The following is a 16,107-nucleotide window of genomic DNA, read 5'->3' on the forward strand; positions in this document are numbered from 1 at the left end:
TACATGCATTTTTATGCTAACAAAAAATATATTTTATTTGCAGATTTAAAGATTTAAAGCACAATGAGTTTTACTTATATCCGTGATTTGCAACCGTTTCAATTTAACAAGAAACTCAAAGTACGTATCTGCAGAATGTGGCGATCAAAACTTATTGGATCTAATGACCAATTCAACGGCCTTCAATGTATCCTGGTTGACCAAATGGTAAGAAAAGCTCTTTTTTATGTTATTTCAATTTAATTATAATAACATCACTTAAAGAAAATTAAACTCAACATAGTTAAATTTGTCTAACGCATTTTCTATTATCTATTATCATATATTTGTATTTCCTTGCTTTTAAATATAATTTCCCCCTTATTAATTTTTCTTCTCCTCTTTTTTCAATTATGTAGACAGATGCAATACAAGCTAGCATCAAAGAGATCAACTATGATTTCGTAGCTCCAAATATAAAAGCTGGTTGCATTTATGAAATAACACATTTCCACACTGGTCGCAACAAACCATCACACAAAGTTGTACCACATGTTGCACAATTGTTCTTCAATGTGAGAACAACTTTCAAAGAACTGCCAACCATTCACCCACACATTCCAAGACATCGATTTTATCTGGTCGATTATACTCAATTGTCCACTCGCATAGACAAAATTGACATCCTAACAGGTAATACTCTATATATTATTAAAAACTATACATCTATAAATAATAAGTATTTATCCAAAAAATTTACACATTTTAATATCCTTATAATATTTTTTTATCAAATTGCAAGATGTTTTTGGACACATTACTGGAATACAGCCATTGGAACAAAAAAAATGGTCACCAATGAGAGGCTTGAGAATCAATGTGAAGTCTGCATTGAAAATATCATGTACAAATATTTAGAAAATGTTTATAATTAAAATTTTAAACTATTATGTCTCTTTCTAAAATATTTTTTTCTCCACATTTAATCATTCAGGAAAGAAGATGTTAGAATAACCCTGTGGGGAGATACTGCAAAGACTTTTGATTCCCAAGCTTTACAACAATTGACATCGCCAATATTTGCAGCTTTTACAAGCCTGAAAGTTAAACAATTTCAAGGTATCCAATTTATTTTCATCCTATTATTTACACTTCATCTCAAATAAAAACAAATCTAATTTATGATTTATCAACATGTAGGTAAAATTGTTCTCAACAGTAGTGTCTCCACATTAATTTTTATCAATCCAGATATACAAGAATTGGCGGCCTACAAAATGATGTATGAATTTTTATCATTTTTGTTTTAACATATACCTTTGTTTCCCCATTTTCCTAAAATAACACCTCTTTTTATTATATAAAAATAACAATAACCACAGCTTTAATGACTCTACACATGCCATTAAAATGATGCCTTCTAACGCCACTCAACTAATGACACCTCAACATTTAGAAGCTACTAAAAAGCTATCTGTCCAAGAGTTAAATGTTCTTGACCCAGATACACATAAGGTAAATACACTAACTTCTTTCTTTAATCTCCTTATTATTCGTATTTTAACATACAATTTTACAAATTATTTAAACTAAATTTCACTTTATTCTTCTCTAATCACTATATATTTTATAATTGTTTTTTCTATATTAACAAAAAATTTAAAATATGTTTTAGGACACTCCCATTTTATGCAGAGCATCTATTACGCGTTTTGACAAACGTAACGGTTGGTGGTATAAAGCATGCCTATCTTGCTTTAAACAACTTAGAACTGCTACCCACCATGATGAACTTTTGTGCCCCAAACACAATAATCAAATTACTCTCCCTTGGTAATACAAATCTCAACAATTTGTTTCATTTTATTTTTCCATAAAGTTTAAACACAATTGTTTTAAATTATTAAAACATTACTTAAATTTTACATACAAGTTCAAAGTGAGCTTAGTGCTTGAAGATTCAACTGATGAAACCAATGCAATCATAATTGGAAGACCAGCAGAACAGTTGTTTAGAATTTCTTGCAATGAACTGGTTGTTCAAAGAGGTTTTACCGACCAACAACAATTGCTAGATGCAATTATGCAAACAAGAGGACAAGTTAAAAAAAATTCAACTTCGATTTGGGAGCATGAGAAGTGATTCCAACAGAAATGATCTACTCATTCAAGCAATCTTTGACGACACAATGCCACTTCTTGAACCAACATCGCAATCATCTGACAAAAGTTTGGCTGCACATGACAAAGAAAACATTGCTACCCAAATGGTTCCACCCATTACCCCACTTCTCTCAAAGCAAATTCCAAGTGCATCTTCCACAAGCTCAGCTGATGCTCCTATAACAGAGGCTACCCCAATTTCAAAAAAAAGATTTAAAGACGCTGTCAAAAGAGCTCTCTTTACCTTTCGCCCATCAAAAAAACCAAAAAGGTTAAAATTTATATAACAATTAACTCCTTTATATCAGTATTTACGCATTTTCTAACATTTGCCAATATATTTCTTTTTCTTCCATTTAGAATTTCTCTAAGTCATGTTCGAACCAAAAACAAATCTGAAGAAATTGTTGCTACAAAAAGCATGGAGGAAATTGTATCAGATTCTGATTTACCAATCATTGGCTTAAAGAAGAAAACAAGCGAAGACAGTTCGGCAACCAGTTCTCCTACCCCGAGATTAGAGTTTGTATTCTCTCTTTTACAATTCACTCATCTCATTTAAATACATATTACATGCATAATATTCAATTATTCATACCTTCATTCTTCACTCAATCTTTATATATTAAATTGTAACAAATTGTGTTGAATTTGACAAAATCATTATTTTTGTGATATTCTGATTGATGCTTTGTTTTAATATTGGGTTCCTTTCAATTAAGGTATTATAAGATTATCTCTACTTATTATATAGGTCTAAAAACCATTTAAATCACTATTGAATTACGTATAAATAAAATTTTTGCATGCCGAACATTTGATAATACTATTAAATTGTCATTTTTGCAGGTGAATTTTTTTAGGAAATGTCCATTTTTCAGGGGAGGCTCTACCCGTTTTTCAGCAGAAATGTCAAACTCTTAAGTAATTTTAACTTCAAATAAGGGCAAAAGACATTTTTGTCATATGTACCTAACACATAAAAGAATTAAAAGCCTAAACATTATATTTACATCCTTTTCTTCAATTTTTCTTCAATACATCCACCCATGATTATTATACCTCTCTTCAACTTTTCCTTTAGATAAGCACAAAATTTAAAATATGTTTACTTTGTGTTACTTCAATTGAAAAACCATCTACGACTTGCTCATTAGTTCTCTTAATTCTGTTACTTTGTGTTTCCTCGGAAAACCATTTATAACTTTCTTATTAAATTGTTAAATTATATTATTCCTGTTTATACATAATTAGATGTTTATGATTATTGTCCTAACTCGATTCCCCATTCATCAACATTAACACTTACTATTTTCCCACTTTTTTATAACAAGGTCAAGACCTCCATCAAAGAGAAGAAAAGTCATGAAGAAATTGCAAAACAAAACCCGCCCAATTAAACAGCATGCTGCTCAAAACTATCCAACTTTAGCTATTTTGATAGCTGCTTCCCACTATTAACATCTCAATGTATATACAAACGTGTCTACTATTTTAACATAACAAATAGCCTGTAAAATATGTTATTACTTCATTTTTTGCAACTTTACTTCTTTAGTTAAGCATAATGCTATAAGTTAAATCTCATTGTATATATAAATAATCTTACTTTGTCTACGTAATTTCAAAACCCGCAGCATCGTGCAGGCTTTTTTGCTAGTAAATAAATAAAAGACTGAAATTTTATGATTTTTTTTTCGTTTTGGATAATCTAGGAATGACATTTATTACCAATGTGGCTTGAACCTACAACCTCTCAAGGAGAGTTTGAATTCATACCAACAGCGATAGATACGTACATATATGCTTCCAACTTAATATATTACAGGGCAGATGTGATAAAGGTAGTAGACGTCTGAACCCTATTTGGTTGGTCATTAGCATTCAACATGGTATCTAGTTCCTTGATGAATCTCTCCATAGCTGGGGCCGGTAAGCAAATAGGAACCACAATCCCATCTTGGCCATTATTGTCTTTGAATGGAATGTAGAAGCTAGCCACTCCAGGTATGGCCCCGACCCCACCCTTGGCTGGCCCGCCATACGCTGCTTTGCCCCACCCAAAGTCCACCTCTCCAAACCCAGCACGCGTCAGATCGGACACAAGGTACGTCCCCACCACCGTGAAGTGTGGCCGGCCCCTTATGACCATGAGATCTGCCAAAGAGCGCATGTACTCCTCTGTCACATCAGCTTTGGCCTGCTTTACCAGCTCCAGCGCGTAGCCCAACGGGTTCTGGCAAAGCCTGCCAGCCGTCGTGAGAGCCACCGGGAACGCAAACGCGTTGCCATAATAACCCACGGGCAGAGCAGGGTTGAATTTGGCACGGGCATTCACAATGCACAGCACGCGCACCTCCTCCGCCGGGTCTGGCTGAAGTGCTATGGTACGGCAACGCCAGAGGCAGGCCGTGAGGACCTCAAACGTGGAGCACTTGCTTAGGTGCTGTGGAACGAATCTACGGATGGCGGACATCTCGATGGGCCTGAAGAAAAAGGAGCGGTGGGCCATATCATCAAGTGGGATGATGGTGCCCTGGTTGTCCGCCACTTCATCGTACTCGTGGTGCGTACAAGTCACGCGCGGTGGATCACGAGCTTTCAGTAGCTCCCTTTTCCACACAGGCTGGATGGAGGGGACACGTGCGCCACGTGCCATCTCTCCCACGGCCATCATGAATTGGACTAGTCCTGCTGCATCACCCATGGTGTGGTTGAGACGCAGGGCAAAGATGAAACCACCGCACTTGAGGCGCGTCACCTATTACACCACAACACTGTTAACTAATGGCGCCATAATAATATTAATATTTTTTTGGTCAGCGAGAAAATAATTCTTACTAATGAGAAAGAAGACTATGAAAAAAAAAAGAAAAAAAAAAAGACATGTTTTACTCCTTGTGAATTATTTACTAATTAAATACTCTTTTTATTGATGTGTCGTTGCTCGTGCCTGTGATAAACAATTACCTAATTTTAATTACAAATGGGAACTTAAATATTCTTCCAACATTTAAAACAGAAATACCATTATAAATAATTTGCTTAATCAAAGATATACTTTGTTCCAAAAATATAATAAGGTGGTTACATTTAGACTGAGGTTCGAAACCTGTTGGAAGCATTTTGTGGTTAGGGGCAAGTCGAACCCCAAGTGGGGATTAATCTCACCTTTCGGATGTGGGAACACCTTGTGGTATTTACCAAAATAAAAAACAGAAATACCATTATATATAATTTTCTTAATCAAAGATATACTTTGTTCCAAAAATATAATAAGGTGGTTACATTTATGTCCTTGTATATTTTCAAATTATTTTAATTTTTTCAAACTTTTAGATTGGGTAGAATACATTCAAATACCATAAGAAAAAGCGAAGAATTAATTGTGTTGTTTACATGGGCAGAAAATATATGAAATTTTTATGTGTGGCGTGCCGTACTATGTTATAATATGTGTTTTATTTCTTAGTATTTTATCTTAAAATATAATTAAGGTGGCCATGAATTAGTTTGTTGGACAAGTAATTAGTGATGAAATATATATACTAAAAGTATGTATATATCTATATACCTGAATTAGCAAGAGTGGGCAATTAAGAACCCCATCCGATCCAGGAACATTATAAAGAAGTTCCTCCAAGCAAGGGAATGGGGGCTGAAGAGCATCACCAAATTGCTGTAGCGTAACATCGGCATCAGCCTCAATGAACAAGATACCCTCAGCCGTGCAGTCTACCATAAGCTTCCGGGCAGGCCCCTCCCTAAGCCTACCTGCGAAAGGGTAGTAAAACACTAGGGTCTCTGCAATTGCCTCTCTAATGACAGCCACAGGATCACTTCCTTGCATGGAGGGATCATAGCGATAAAATTGTATCACAGGTATCTGAAACCGAAGACTTTCTTGGTCATCGATATCAGAAAGTTGTTGAAACTCATGGGGTGTGGCCTTAGCCGGTGCCACCAGTTCTGGTTGGCGCCTTCGCACTGTGAACACTAAAGAGGTAGAAGGGGATGCCATATCACAATCTGATCGATGGATGGGACTGAATAGGAGAGTGGAGAGAGAGAGAGAGAGAGAGAGAATTTGGGAGCTAAAGTTTGGTGGTTGACGGTACTAGTAGTGTGTGTTATCATAATTATTGGGGAGGTTATTTATAATAGGACAGAGGCAGTGGAATTGGATGGCCTACACCTTTTTTTTTCCATTTTCTCTTTTCCTTTCCTTTTCTATATGTTTGGGTGGGTGGGTGTGAAGTTGCATCCTAAATTTCCTGGCTGCTCTGATTGGGTTGACTTGAACCTTGATAACGGACTTAGACCATAAGAAAAACGACTTGATAAAAAGAAAGACTTGATAGTCGACTTTCTTTTTTATTATGGACTTGACTTGGCCTCGATGGTTGTTGTTGGGTATTTACTAATCAATCTTCCGGCTAACTTCCAGGCTAAACTTTGCCATAAATAATTAAAATAAGACAATATAATATAAAACTTGAGAAAATTTTACAGTGGGCTTGGCGCATGGATGCACCCATTGTTATAGACTATTAGATGAGTAGTTGGTGATGTGGAGTTATCCACACCGTTGAGTTAGTTACCAGATAAATCGGTTGTTGTAGGTAAAAAGAAAACAAAAACTCTCCTTCAGTAGCGTTGGGTTTCTCTTTTCTCTCTCTCTTCCAGTTCGACTCCTTCCAAAATCGCTCCTCTCCTCGTTCTGTGACAACGAGACAGCGCGACGAACACAACTCCTCTCCTCTCAGGTATCTCTCTGTTTCTTCTTGAAAATACCTGTAGGATGACTAAAAATGCCTAAAGGGGGTGAATAGGCCAATTCAAGATTATAATCAAGTAAACAAAAATAAACTTTGGTAGCAGGATTGATATGGCTTATCAATCCTGAAACGTGCTGGGAATAAAATAAAAGAACACAAAGAGAATTATTTTACATGGTAAAACCCCACCTTTGGAGAAAATCCACGGGACTCCTCAGTCCAACACAAATCCACTATAGAAATATGATTACAAGAAGTACTCACACACTTATCCTAGACACATTCTAGATAATGTCTACCCAGGGGCGGATCTGTGTGAAGGGCAGGGTGGGTGCCCGCCCATCCAAAGTTTTTATTATTATTTAAAAACCTATATATGTTATAAGGGCAGCCCAAGTTTAAAAACTTAAAAGCTAACCCAATATACCCACATTGCCCATCCAACTTCAAAGTGGTCCCAGCTTTTGTCTCTTCTCTTTTGGCACACCAGCTTTTCTCTCTCCTATTCTACAGACCCGACGACAACAACATCCTTTTTCCTCTTTATTTTCTGCATCTTCCTATTATATTGGCTGGGAGTGGGCAGTGGGCAACTTGGCAAAAACTTGTCCTCTCCTTTCTACAACAACAAGCAATTTCTAATTCTCTCATTTTTTATATATCTTTAATTATAGTTTTAATTTAAAATTTAATATTCTAGGGTTTACTTAGAGATTGAATTATAATTTTGTGATTTTGTTGAAATTAATTAGGGCTTTGATTTTAGGAATTTTGTTGAGATGTTTCAATGTTTGATTTGTTCTTTGTTGATATTGTTGAGATGCTATTATTATTAGAATTTGTTTGATTTTTTGTTGGTATGTTTGATTTAAATTATTTATTTTACATGTTATTCATAGGTTATCTTTGATTATGTTGGATCACAATCGGAATCCCAAGAGAACAAAAAACTTGTTCTCTTTTTTTAAGAAAAAGAATGATGGGTCATCATCTAGTACATTGCCTTCTAGCTCTTCTTTATCTATTCCAATATGTGATGAGCAAAATCTTCCCGAGTCTCCCATTATCAAGCCTCAAGTTGAAAGAATTGAATCTCAAAGAGTCGATGATTATCATGATTTTAATATCAATTATCTTGAGCGTGATCCGGGATTACATCGTCTAATATGCAAATATCCGGTGAATGAACAAGATAATGTGCGAAGAGCATATATTCTTTTAGGACTATGTCAACCCGAGTTAGAAGATTATCCAAGCCACTTAGAAGGGCGGGACTTTCGTCGATTTAATAAAAAGTGGTTTGGTCAATTCACTTGGCTTGAGTATTCAGTTGCTAAGAATAAGGTATTTTGTTTTCCTTGTTTCATTTTTGACATGAATCAGTCACACCCAACCTTTATTGTTGATGGGTATCAAAAGTGGAAGAGAATTGGTGGGTCAACGGATTCATCATGGCCTCGAAAAGCCAATGCTTGATTTGCTAGATACCTAATGCCCTCTATTGTGGCCGTAAGTCGCAACCGATTTTCCATCTCTTCATATTGAAAAAGTGGTAGAGAAGCAATCAAAGCAACAAGTGATGGAAAATCGGTTGCGACTTACGACCACAATAGAGGGCATTAGGTATCTAGCAAATCAAGCATTGGCTTTTCGAGGCCACGATGAATCCGTTGACTCATCTAATCGAGGAAATTTCATTGAAATCATAAAGTCTTTTGCAAGAATGAATATAGAAGTTAAGAAAGTTTTCCTTGATAAGGCTCCTCAAAATGCTCAATACATTGCACATGACAAACAAAAGCAAATCTTACATATTTTTGCTAACAAGGTGAGGAAGACAATTTGTAAGGAACTTGGGAAGAACAAATTTTGTATTCTAGTTGATGAATCACTTGATGAATCCGGTAAGGAACAAATGACTATTATTCTAAGATTTGTTGATTGATTGTGATGGATTTATTCGTGAGCGCTTCTTCGATATTGTGAGTGTTGTAGACACTAATGCCTTGACTCTTAAAAAAGAGATATGCAAAGTGCTTGGTAATAACGACATTCTAGTGGAAAACATGTGTGGTCAAGAGTATGATGGTGCTAGTAATATGCGTGGTTCATGGAATGGCTTACAAGCATTATTTCTTCAAGATTGTCCATATGCATATTATGTGCATTGCTTTGCTCATCGCTTGCAATTGGCATTAAATGGTGCAGCTAAAGATGTGAAAGTTTTATGGAGATTTTTTTTAATGTTGACTAACATTGTGAATTTTGTTAGTGCTTCTCCTAAGCGTCGTAGTGAGTTAAACTTAATTAGAAAAGTTGAACTCAATGGGTTGTTGGATTCTGGAGAACTTGAGACAGGTAGAGGACTTAATCAAGCTCGTAGTTTGAAACGAGCTGGAGCCACTCGTTGGGGCTCTCATTATGCCTCTATTACAAGTTTGATGTGTTTATTTAAAAAGACTAAATTACTTCTTCAAGAAATCAGTGATCATGGACCTAACCAACAATTTCGTGGCGATGCTGAGAGTAATTATATTGCTATGATGTCTTTTGAGTTTGTGTTTTCATTGGTTTTGATGGATAAAATTATGGGATTGACCAATTTTCTTTGTCAAGTATTTCAGACCAAAACTTAAGACATTGTAAGTGCTTTAAATTTTGTTGAAAACACAAAAATGCAGCTTCAAGATATGAGGGTACATGGCTGGGATGATTTATTCTGTAGTGTGGTATCATTTTGTGAACTACATGGTGTTGATGTTCCTGATATGGGTGCTCGTTATATGACGGGCACACATCGTTCTTGTCAACAAAAAGATTTTATTACATTTGAGCATTACTATCGCGTTGATGTATTCAATGATGCTATAGATTGCATGTTAAGGGAGTTAAATGATAGATTTCCAGAGCAAACTGTTGAACTTCTTATTCTTTGCTCAGCATTGGATCCTCGTAATTCATTCAAGTCATTCAATATTGAGCATATATGTAAACTTGCTGAGAAATTCTATCCTGTTGATTTCCTTCCAAATGAGTTGAAAGATTTGGAAATAGAGTTGAGGTATTTTGAAAATGATGTACATCGCCTTCCTTGCTTTAAGGAAACCAACACTCTTCCTCATTTATGTCAACAATTAGTGGAAACAAGTTTGGTAGAGAACTATTGTTCGATCAACAGGTTGATTCGGTTGGTGTTGACTCTTCCCGTTTCTACAGCAACAACGGAACGAGCTTTTTCATGTATGAGAATTATTCAGAATCGGCTTTGAAGCACCATAGCTGATGAGTTTCTTGCTGATTGCATGACCCTCCACATTGAAAGAGAATTTTCTAATAGTATCACTAATGCAATCGATAATTGAGGAATTTAAGACCTCTAAGTCTCGCAGGGTAAAATTTTAGATTTAATTAGTGATGTTTTGTATTACATTTACTTGTGGTTTTTGTTTTTGTTGTTAAACTTTTATTTATATATAGATGTATTTGAGGGTAAGGCTTATTACGTCCCCCCTGACTAGGTGTATCTTTTTCTGATTATTAATGAAATTCACTCGTACCATCGAGTTTAGTATGTAAGTTCCGCCCAATTGACTTTCCAATCCTGGATCCGCCACTGTGTCTACCGACTTCTTCGTAACTCAACTTCTGTCACGGGATGATCTTCGACACTCCTTATGTTGAACGCAATACTGGTCACGATTGCTTCAAGCTCGCCGGAGGAAAACAGCCACCACGGTCTTGATGCCCTCAACCATTATGAGTCACCGAACAATGCAAGTGAATGCAATATGAATGATTAAAGTGTTTGATAAATCACCAAATAAACATGGAACACTTGATGATTTATCTCAAATATATGCACAGCAGCTTTCTTAGGAATTTTAGATTCTTAAACAAAATATCAGAAAGCTCTACAAAGAAAAGAATGGCACATGGTTTTTTTATACAAGACTTGTTCTCTCTAGTTAGAGAGAAGCACAGTATGCCACGAATGTTATTGTTCCAATGGTACCACAACACATGAAACACTTGTTCTATCCTATCATGAATATTAGACTTGATTAACTTTGGATTCAAAGAGATGACGCCAACTAGCCACACTTTTAGGGAGAACAATATCTCCTAAAACCAATTAACTAGAAGATGAGCAATGTGCAAGTCACAATAGGAAAAGCCTAATATTTTAACTTAAATCAAAATAGAGTCCAATTAGGAAAGCAATCTCAAGAGATAAAATCTAATCCTATTAAAATAAGATTAACATAAAAGTGCTTGGGTGAAAATAACTTTAACTAGGAATCCTATAATGAATGCATGATTATGTCATGATTTACCTGAAATCAGTTTCCTCATATCGATCAAGTCACACTTCGAAAATCCGAGATTGAATGTGTTGCGCCAAATCTTCCAGTAAACATAATTCACACACTACTTCCCAACCTATGCTAGAGTCTAGGAAATGACAATACAATTTTCATACTAACACTTCTCCCTAATTGTCTCTCTCATCTCTATATCTCATGGTCTCTCAATCTCCTTCCCAGGCTTCATTTCAAAACCAAACCCATACCAAAAATCTCAGCCCCAATTGAAATCCCCATTTAGCTTGATCCCTGCCATCTCTCTCAATCATTTCAGCCTTCACTCTCCCTCCCTCACTCAATTCTCTTTCTCTATAGCTTTGGCTTGCTCTCTCTCTCTCTCTCTCTCTCTCTCTCTCTCTCTTAGATACGAGCACCAAACGTGCGTGGGCACAAATTTGTGAGTGATGGGCATCCTTTGAAATAGAAAGTTTAGGGTTCAACACAAAAAGACTACATGCAAGCAAATTTTTATTTTTATTTTTTGTGATTCTCTTCTTCTTCGACACTGAGTTGGAAAAAAAAAATAAAAAATTCCTCCACAAGACCAAATCAGTACCTTTCTTTCAAGGTTTTTATTTTTATTTTTATTTTTATTTTTAAAAATAAGATCTTTCAAGGTTCTTTCTTTTTCTATGGATAAATATAAAACATTTTCAAAGTGTAAGAGGATCTTTGAATAAATATTTTGTTAAAAAGACCAATGTTTCACTTGAAAATTTACCAAATGCATCTGAACAACCAATCCAATCTGATCTAGTAATGCATCACCATTTTCGACTCATTCAAGATAAGAAGATTTATTATCATTATTTTAGCTGATAGGACCCAACCCAAATTCCACTTTGGAACTGCGCCGAGCACACTTGACCAAATTGCCCTTCTAACGAAAACCAAAGTTTTTTTTAGGTTTGAGTTCTGCCGAAAATTCGGCAGAGTCTCCTGTTCGGTTCATTTTTACACATGATTTTTCATGTTATTCACCCACTATTTTGAGTTAGTTCTTGACATTTTATAGCTTTTTACTTCTTTTTTGTGTTTTAATAGGTTTTACCTTGGTTTGTATGAAAATGAGCTAAAAGTGCATTATTTGATATAAATTCTGTTTTTGTTCATTTTCGTAGGTCAACTTCGTGGCCTTGGATCAGCATGTTCCGGTCCTTGGATGAGGTGATGATCTTCATAAGACTTGTTCCAATGGATGTTAACTACAACATATCCAAATTTGAGCTCCATTGGACAAGTATTGCCTATCCAACCAATCCAGCATGTTACCACAGCTCTGGAAATCCGGATTTGGCCAGCTTTTACCTCCTTTGTGTCATCTTAATTTCTTGTTACCATAACTCTTGGTAACAAGGAATTACCTTTGCAAATGAGATATTTTCTGAAGCTTTTGGCATCTTTGTGAAGTCAAGGCTTCATCATGGCAAAGGGGACAAGGGCAAAGGCTTTAACTAAAGTATGAGTTTTATATTATATTTGTGAGCTGGAAATTGATGGGCAATGGAAAGTTAATTGCAATCTGAAGTGGGAGAGGTTTTGAACGTGGGTAGCCAGGCTATTCTATGATTCTACACCATTGAGAGCAGATTTTGGAGAGCTTGGAGCTAGGAGAAAGCCAAGGTGCAGCCAAGAAAAGTGGAGAAGAAGACTTCCACCATTGATGATCTTGAAGCTTTCATCATTTTCTGAAAATCTGTAAACTCTTTCTAATTTCATTTTGAATTTGTGTTTGAAATGATTATGAGGAACTAAACTCCATAGCTAGGGCTTAGGTTGAAGCCCTAAACATGATTACCTTTTTGTTTTGATGCTTGAGTGTATGAATTTCTAGATATTGTTGATGAATTCCAATTCACCAAATTAATCTATCCTTGATGTATGTTCTTCTTTGATTGATCACCTTTGAAAGCATGCTTCTTGAGATTGTTGGGATTATGTGTATCCTCATGTTATCCTAAGCAATAAATGGATGAAGTAAGAATCATCTATGTGAATTGGTTTCTTGAATACCTAATGTAAACACCATGCTATTAGGATTCTTGTGATGTTCATATTCTCTTTGAACTTAATGGGTTCTCCTTGTAATTGAATCGAAGTACGAACCATACCTAGGTTCGGTTATGAGGAGGGCACAAGTATTGTAGCACGAACCATGCACTTTACGTATATTAGAGAGAATCAATGCGTCTTGAGCCACGACCCATGGTCTTGATTGCGAACATCTTCATCAACACGTTTAGAGTTCATTACTTGAGTATTCATGAACTTGGGTAGAATTGTTTAGGGTGGATTCCGAAACCCTAGTGTTTGTTACATTTTGATTTCACATCTTGATAATTCATCTCCGCCATTCTCATTTAATTTAAAAGTCCATTTACTTTCATGCAATAGAAATAGGTTACTTTGAACCAAATCAAAAAAACCCCCCCAATGTGTGTGTGAGTTGCGTGTTTGACACGTTTTGTGTCTTTGTCACTGAATTTTGTTTGTTTCCGTAATTGTTTTGGACTTTTGGTCCGCGTTGTGTTCTTGCATTTTCTGTGCTGATTCCAACCGTATAAAGAACGTGAATTTTGGATAAACGGTTGGAAAGTTATAGGTCAAAAACTGGACAGAGGTCGAAACTGAAAAACAGAGAAACGAATCTGTCCAAATGGTGATAAACGGGTGATAGAAAGTGCTGTTTGTGTTTTTCTTTGTTTTCTTGTGTTGTTTCATTTCTTTTATCTTCCTTACTTCATTTTTAGTTTCCAATTTGTATTGTGTTTGTGTGTTGTGTAAAATTAGTGTGAACATTTTGCTTATGTCCCTTCTGAATTTGGATATTTCATTAGATAGCACTGTAGAAGATATCCAAGCTCAAGCTTTGAGAGAAAGGAACATCCAACTAGCTGTGTCTACTCCATTGCCTTTTTCACTCTCGCCATTTTCATCATCACCAAGCTCACCAAAAGTCGAGTCACCTCCACCTTCACCAATGGCGGCAGCAGCTGCAAATGCGGAACTTACTATGCAAGAATACTCTTCACCGCCAACAACTGGACAACCATCTTGCATAGTATATCCCGCAAGCACTTTGGAAAACTTTGAGTTGAGATCGGGCATGATACACATATTGCCTAAGTTCTTGGGAAATCCTGGAGAAAATCCTAATGCACATATCCTAGACTTTGAGGAAGTGTGTTCCACAATAAAGATTGAAGGCATGAGTAGTGATGAGATAAGAATGAGACTTTTCTCATTTAGTTTGAAGGATACAGCAAAGGAATGGCTTCACTATCTACCTCCAAATTCCATCACAACATGGACGGATCTTGCTACAAAGTTCTTGCAACATTTTTTCCCAGCACAAAGGACAAATGAACTCCGAAGTCAGATTACAGGAATTCTGCAAAGGCCGGGAGAAAGCTTCCAGGATTATTGGGACCGTTTCAAGAAGCTTCTAATCACTTGTCCGCATCATAACATACAAGCTTGGCTTCTAATGCAACACTTCTATGAAGGACTTTTTGAAGCGGACCAAAATAATGTGAATGCAGCTGCAGGAGGAACTATAATGACCAAGACTCCAACAGAATTGCGAGCAATATTTGATCTTGTTGCTGCAAATGCTCGCCAATATAATTCAAGGCAAAGACCAGTCAGAAAAGGGGAATCCTATGATGTAAGTACCCTTTCTAGTATGGAAGCTCAGATTGCAAACCTAACCAACATGGTGAAGAAATTGGCACCGGGATCATCCAAGGTTTGTGCATTTTGCTCCACAATTGGTCATGACACTGAGGATTGTCCCTTGGCACATGAGGAAGCAAATGCAGTGGGCTCATTTCAAAGAAATCAGTGGCCTAAGAATGATCCTTTCTCACAAACATACAATCCGGGGTGGAGAAATCATCCAAATTTCAGGTGGAGTGACAATTCGAATGTTCAACAAGGGCCAACTCAACCATCTCAAGGGCCAACTCACCCACCTCAAGGTCAACAACATACTCGCCCACCTCATGGTCAAATGCACTACTACAATCCACCACAACCACCACCTCAACCACAATCTACAGGAAAATCTTTGGAAGAACTTGTTGCTTCCATGGCTAGAAACACAGATAGTTTCATCACTGAGACAAAAAGCTACATGCAGAGGAATGACACCCACATGCAGAAAACGGATAAGGCCATTGCCAATCTAGAAAATCAAGTGGGACAAATTGCTCAAGCTTTGAGTCAAAGGGAACCTGGTATGATGCCTAGCCAACCAGAGATTAATCCAACTGGGCGTGAGCATGTTCAAGCAGTTACCTTGAGAACTGGTAAGGTAATTGGTGAAATTGATGGTTCTAAAGATTTAATTCACAATGTTGATGACATGCAGGTTGAACAAGTGGCTGAGCCTAAAGAAAAGGATGAAAGCAACAAAGAGAGAGATAAGCAAGCAGCTTCTTCATCCGAGTGGATCCCAAAGCATGAACTTGCAAGAAGGGCAAGAAAGGAGAAGGTAAGTCGTGAACCTACTGACGAAGAAATCTTACGTGCTCCTTTTCCTCACAGGCTTATGAGTTCCAAAAAAATTCAACAAGCCAAGGAAATATTGGAAACCTTCAGAAAAGTGCAAGTCAATATTCCTCTCTTGGATGCAATCAAGCAAATTCCGAGTTATGCAAAGTTTTTGAAGGACCTTTGTACCACCAAGAGGAGATTCCAAGATCATGAAACGGTTGCACTAACGGAAAAAGCTTCTGCTGTTTTGCAAAGGAAGCTCCCTCCCAAATTGAAAGATCCAGGAAGTTTTACAATTCCTTGCATAATTGGAGATAAATTGTTTG

The 16,107-nt window shown here is 36.5% G+C and overlaps 2 protein-coding genes, 1 non-coding gene and 1 pseudogene across 3 annotated transcripts; 2 read left to right on the top strand and 2 right to left on the bottom strand.

Annotated features, from left to right (window-relative positions):
* Positions 1–51: 51 nt before the first annotated feature.
* On the top strand, positions 52–2,995 carry LOC110755903 (replication protein A 70 kDa DNA-binding subunit D-like; annotated as a pseudogene).
* An 807-nt stretch (positions 2,996–3,802) lies between these two features.
* LOC110755953 (HXXXD-type acyl-transferase family protein) lies at positions 3,803–6,281 on the bottom strand. The gene is made up of 2 exons (XM_021957280.2): positions 5,717–6,281; positions 3,803–4,903 (listed from the first exon to the last, which is right to left on the bottom strand). Exons 1-2 carry the CDS (start codon positions 6,161–6,163, stop codon positions 3,965–3,967), a joined length of 1,386 nt encoding a protein of 461 aa, XP_021812972.2. The 5' UTR covers positions 6,164–6,281; the 3' UTR covers positions 3,803–3,964.
* A 2,218-nt stretch (positions 6,282–8,499) lies between these two features.
* Positions 8,500–10,203, top strand: LOC110755939 (uncharacterized). The gene is made up of 4 exons (XM_088245325.1): positions 8,500–8,824; positions 8,916–9,490; positions 9,602–9,997; positions 10,099–10,203. Exons 1-4 carry the CDS (start codon positions 8,500–8,502, stop codon positions 10,201–10,203), a joined length of 1,401 nt encoding a protein of 466 aa, XP_088101451.1.
* Positions 10,204–14,648: 4,445 nt separating this feature from the next.
* On the bottom strand, positions 14,649–14,755 carry LOC148291063 (small nucleolar RNA R71). Its single transcript, XR_015827248.1, has one exon. It is a non-coding gene; the product is annotated as a small nucleolar RNA R71 (small nucleolar RNA).
* Positions 14,756–16,107: the final 1,352 nt, after the last annotated feature.

Source organism: Prunus avium, chromosome 8 (assembly GCF_965620075.1).
Source record: "Prunus avium chromosome 8, drPruAviu1.hap1.1, whole genome shotgun sequence".
Lineage (NCBI taxonomy): Eukaryota > Viridiplantae > Streptophyta > Magnoliopsida > Rosales > Rosaceae > Prunus > Prunus avium.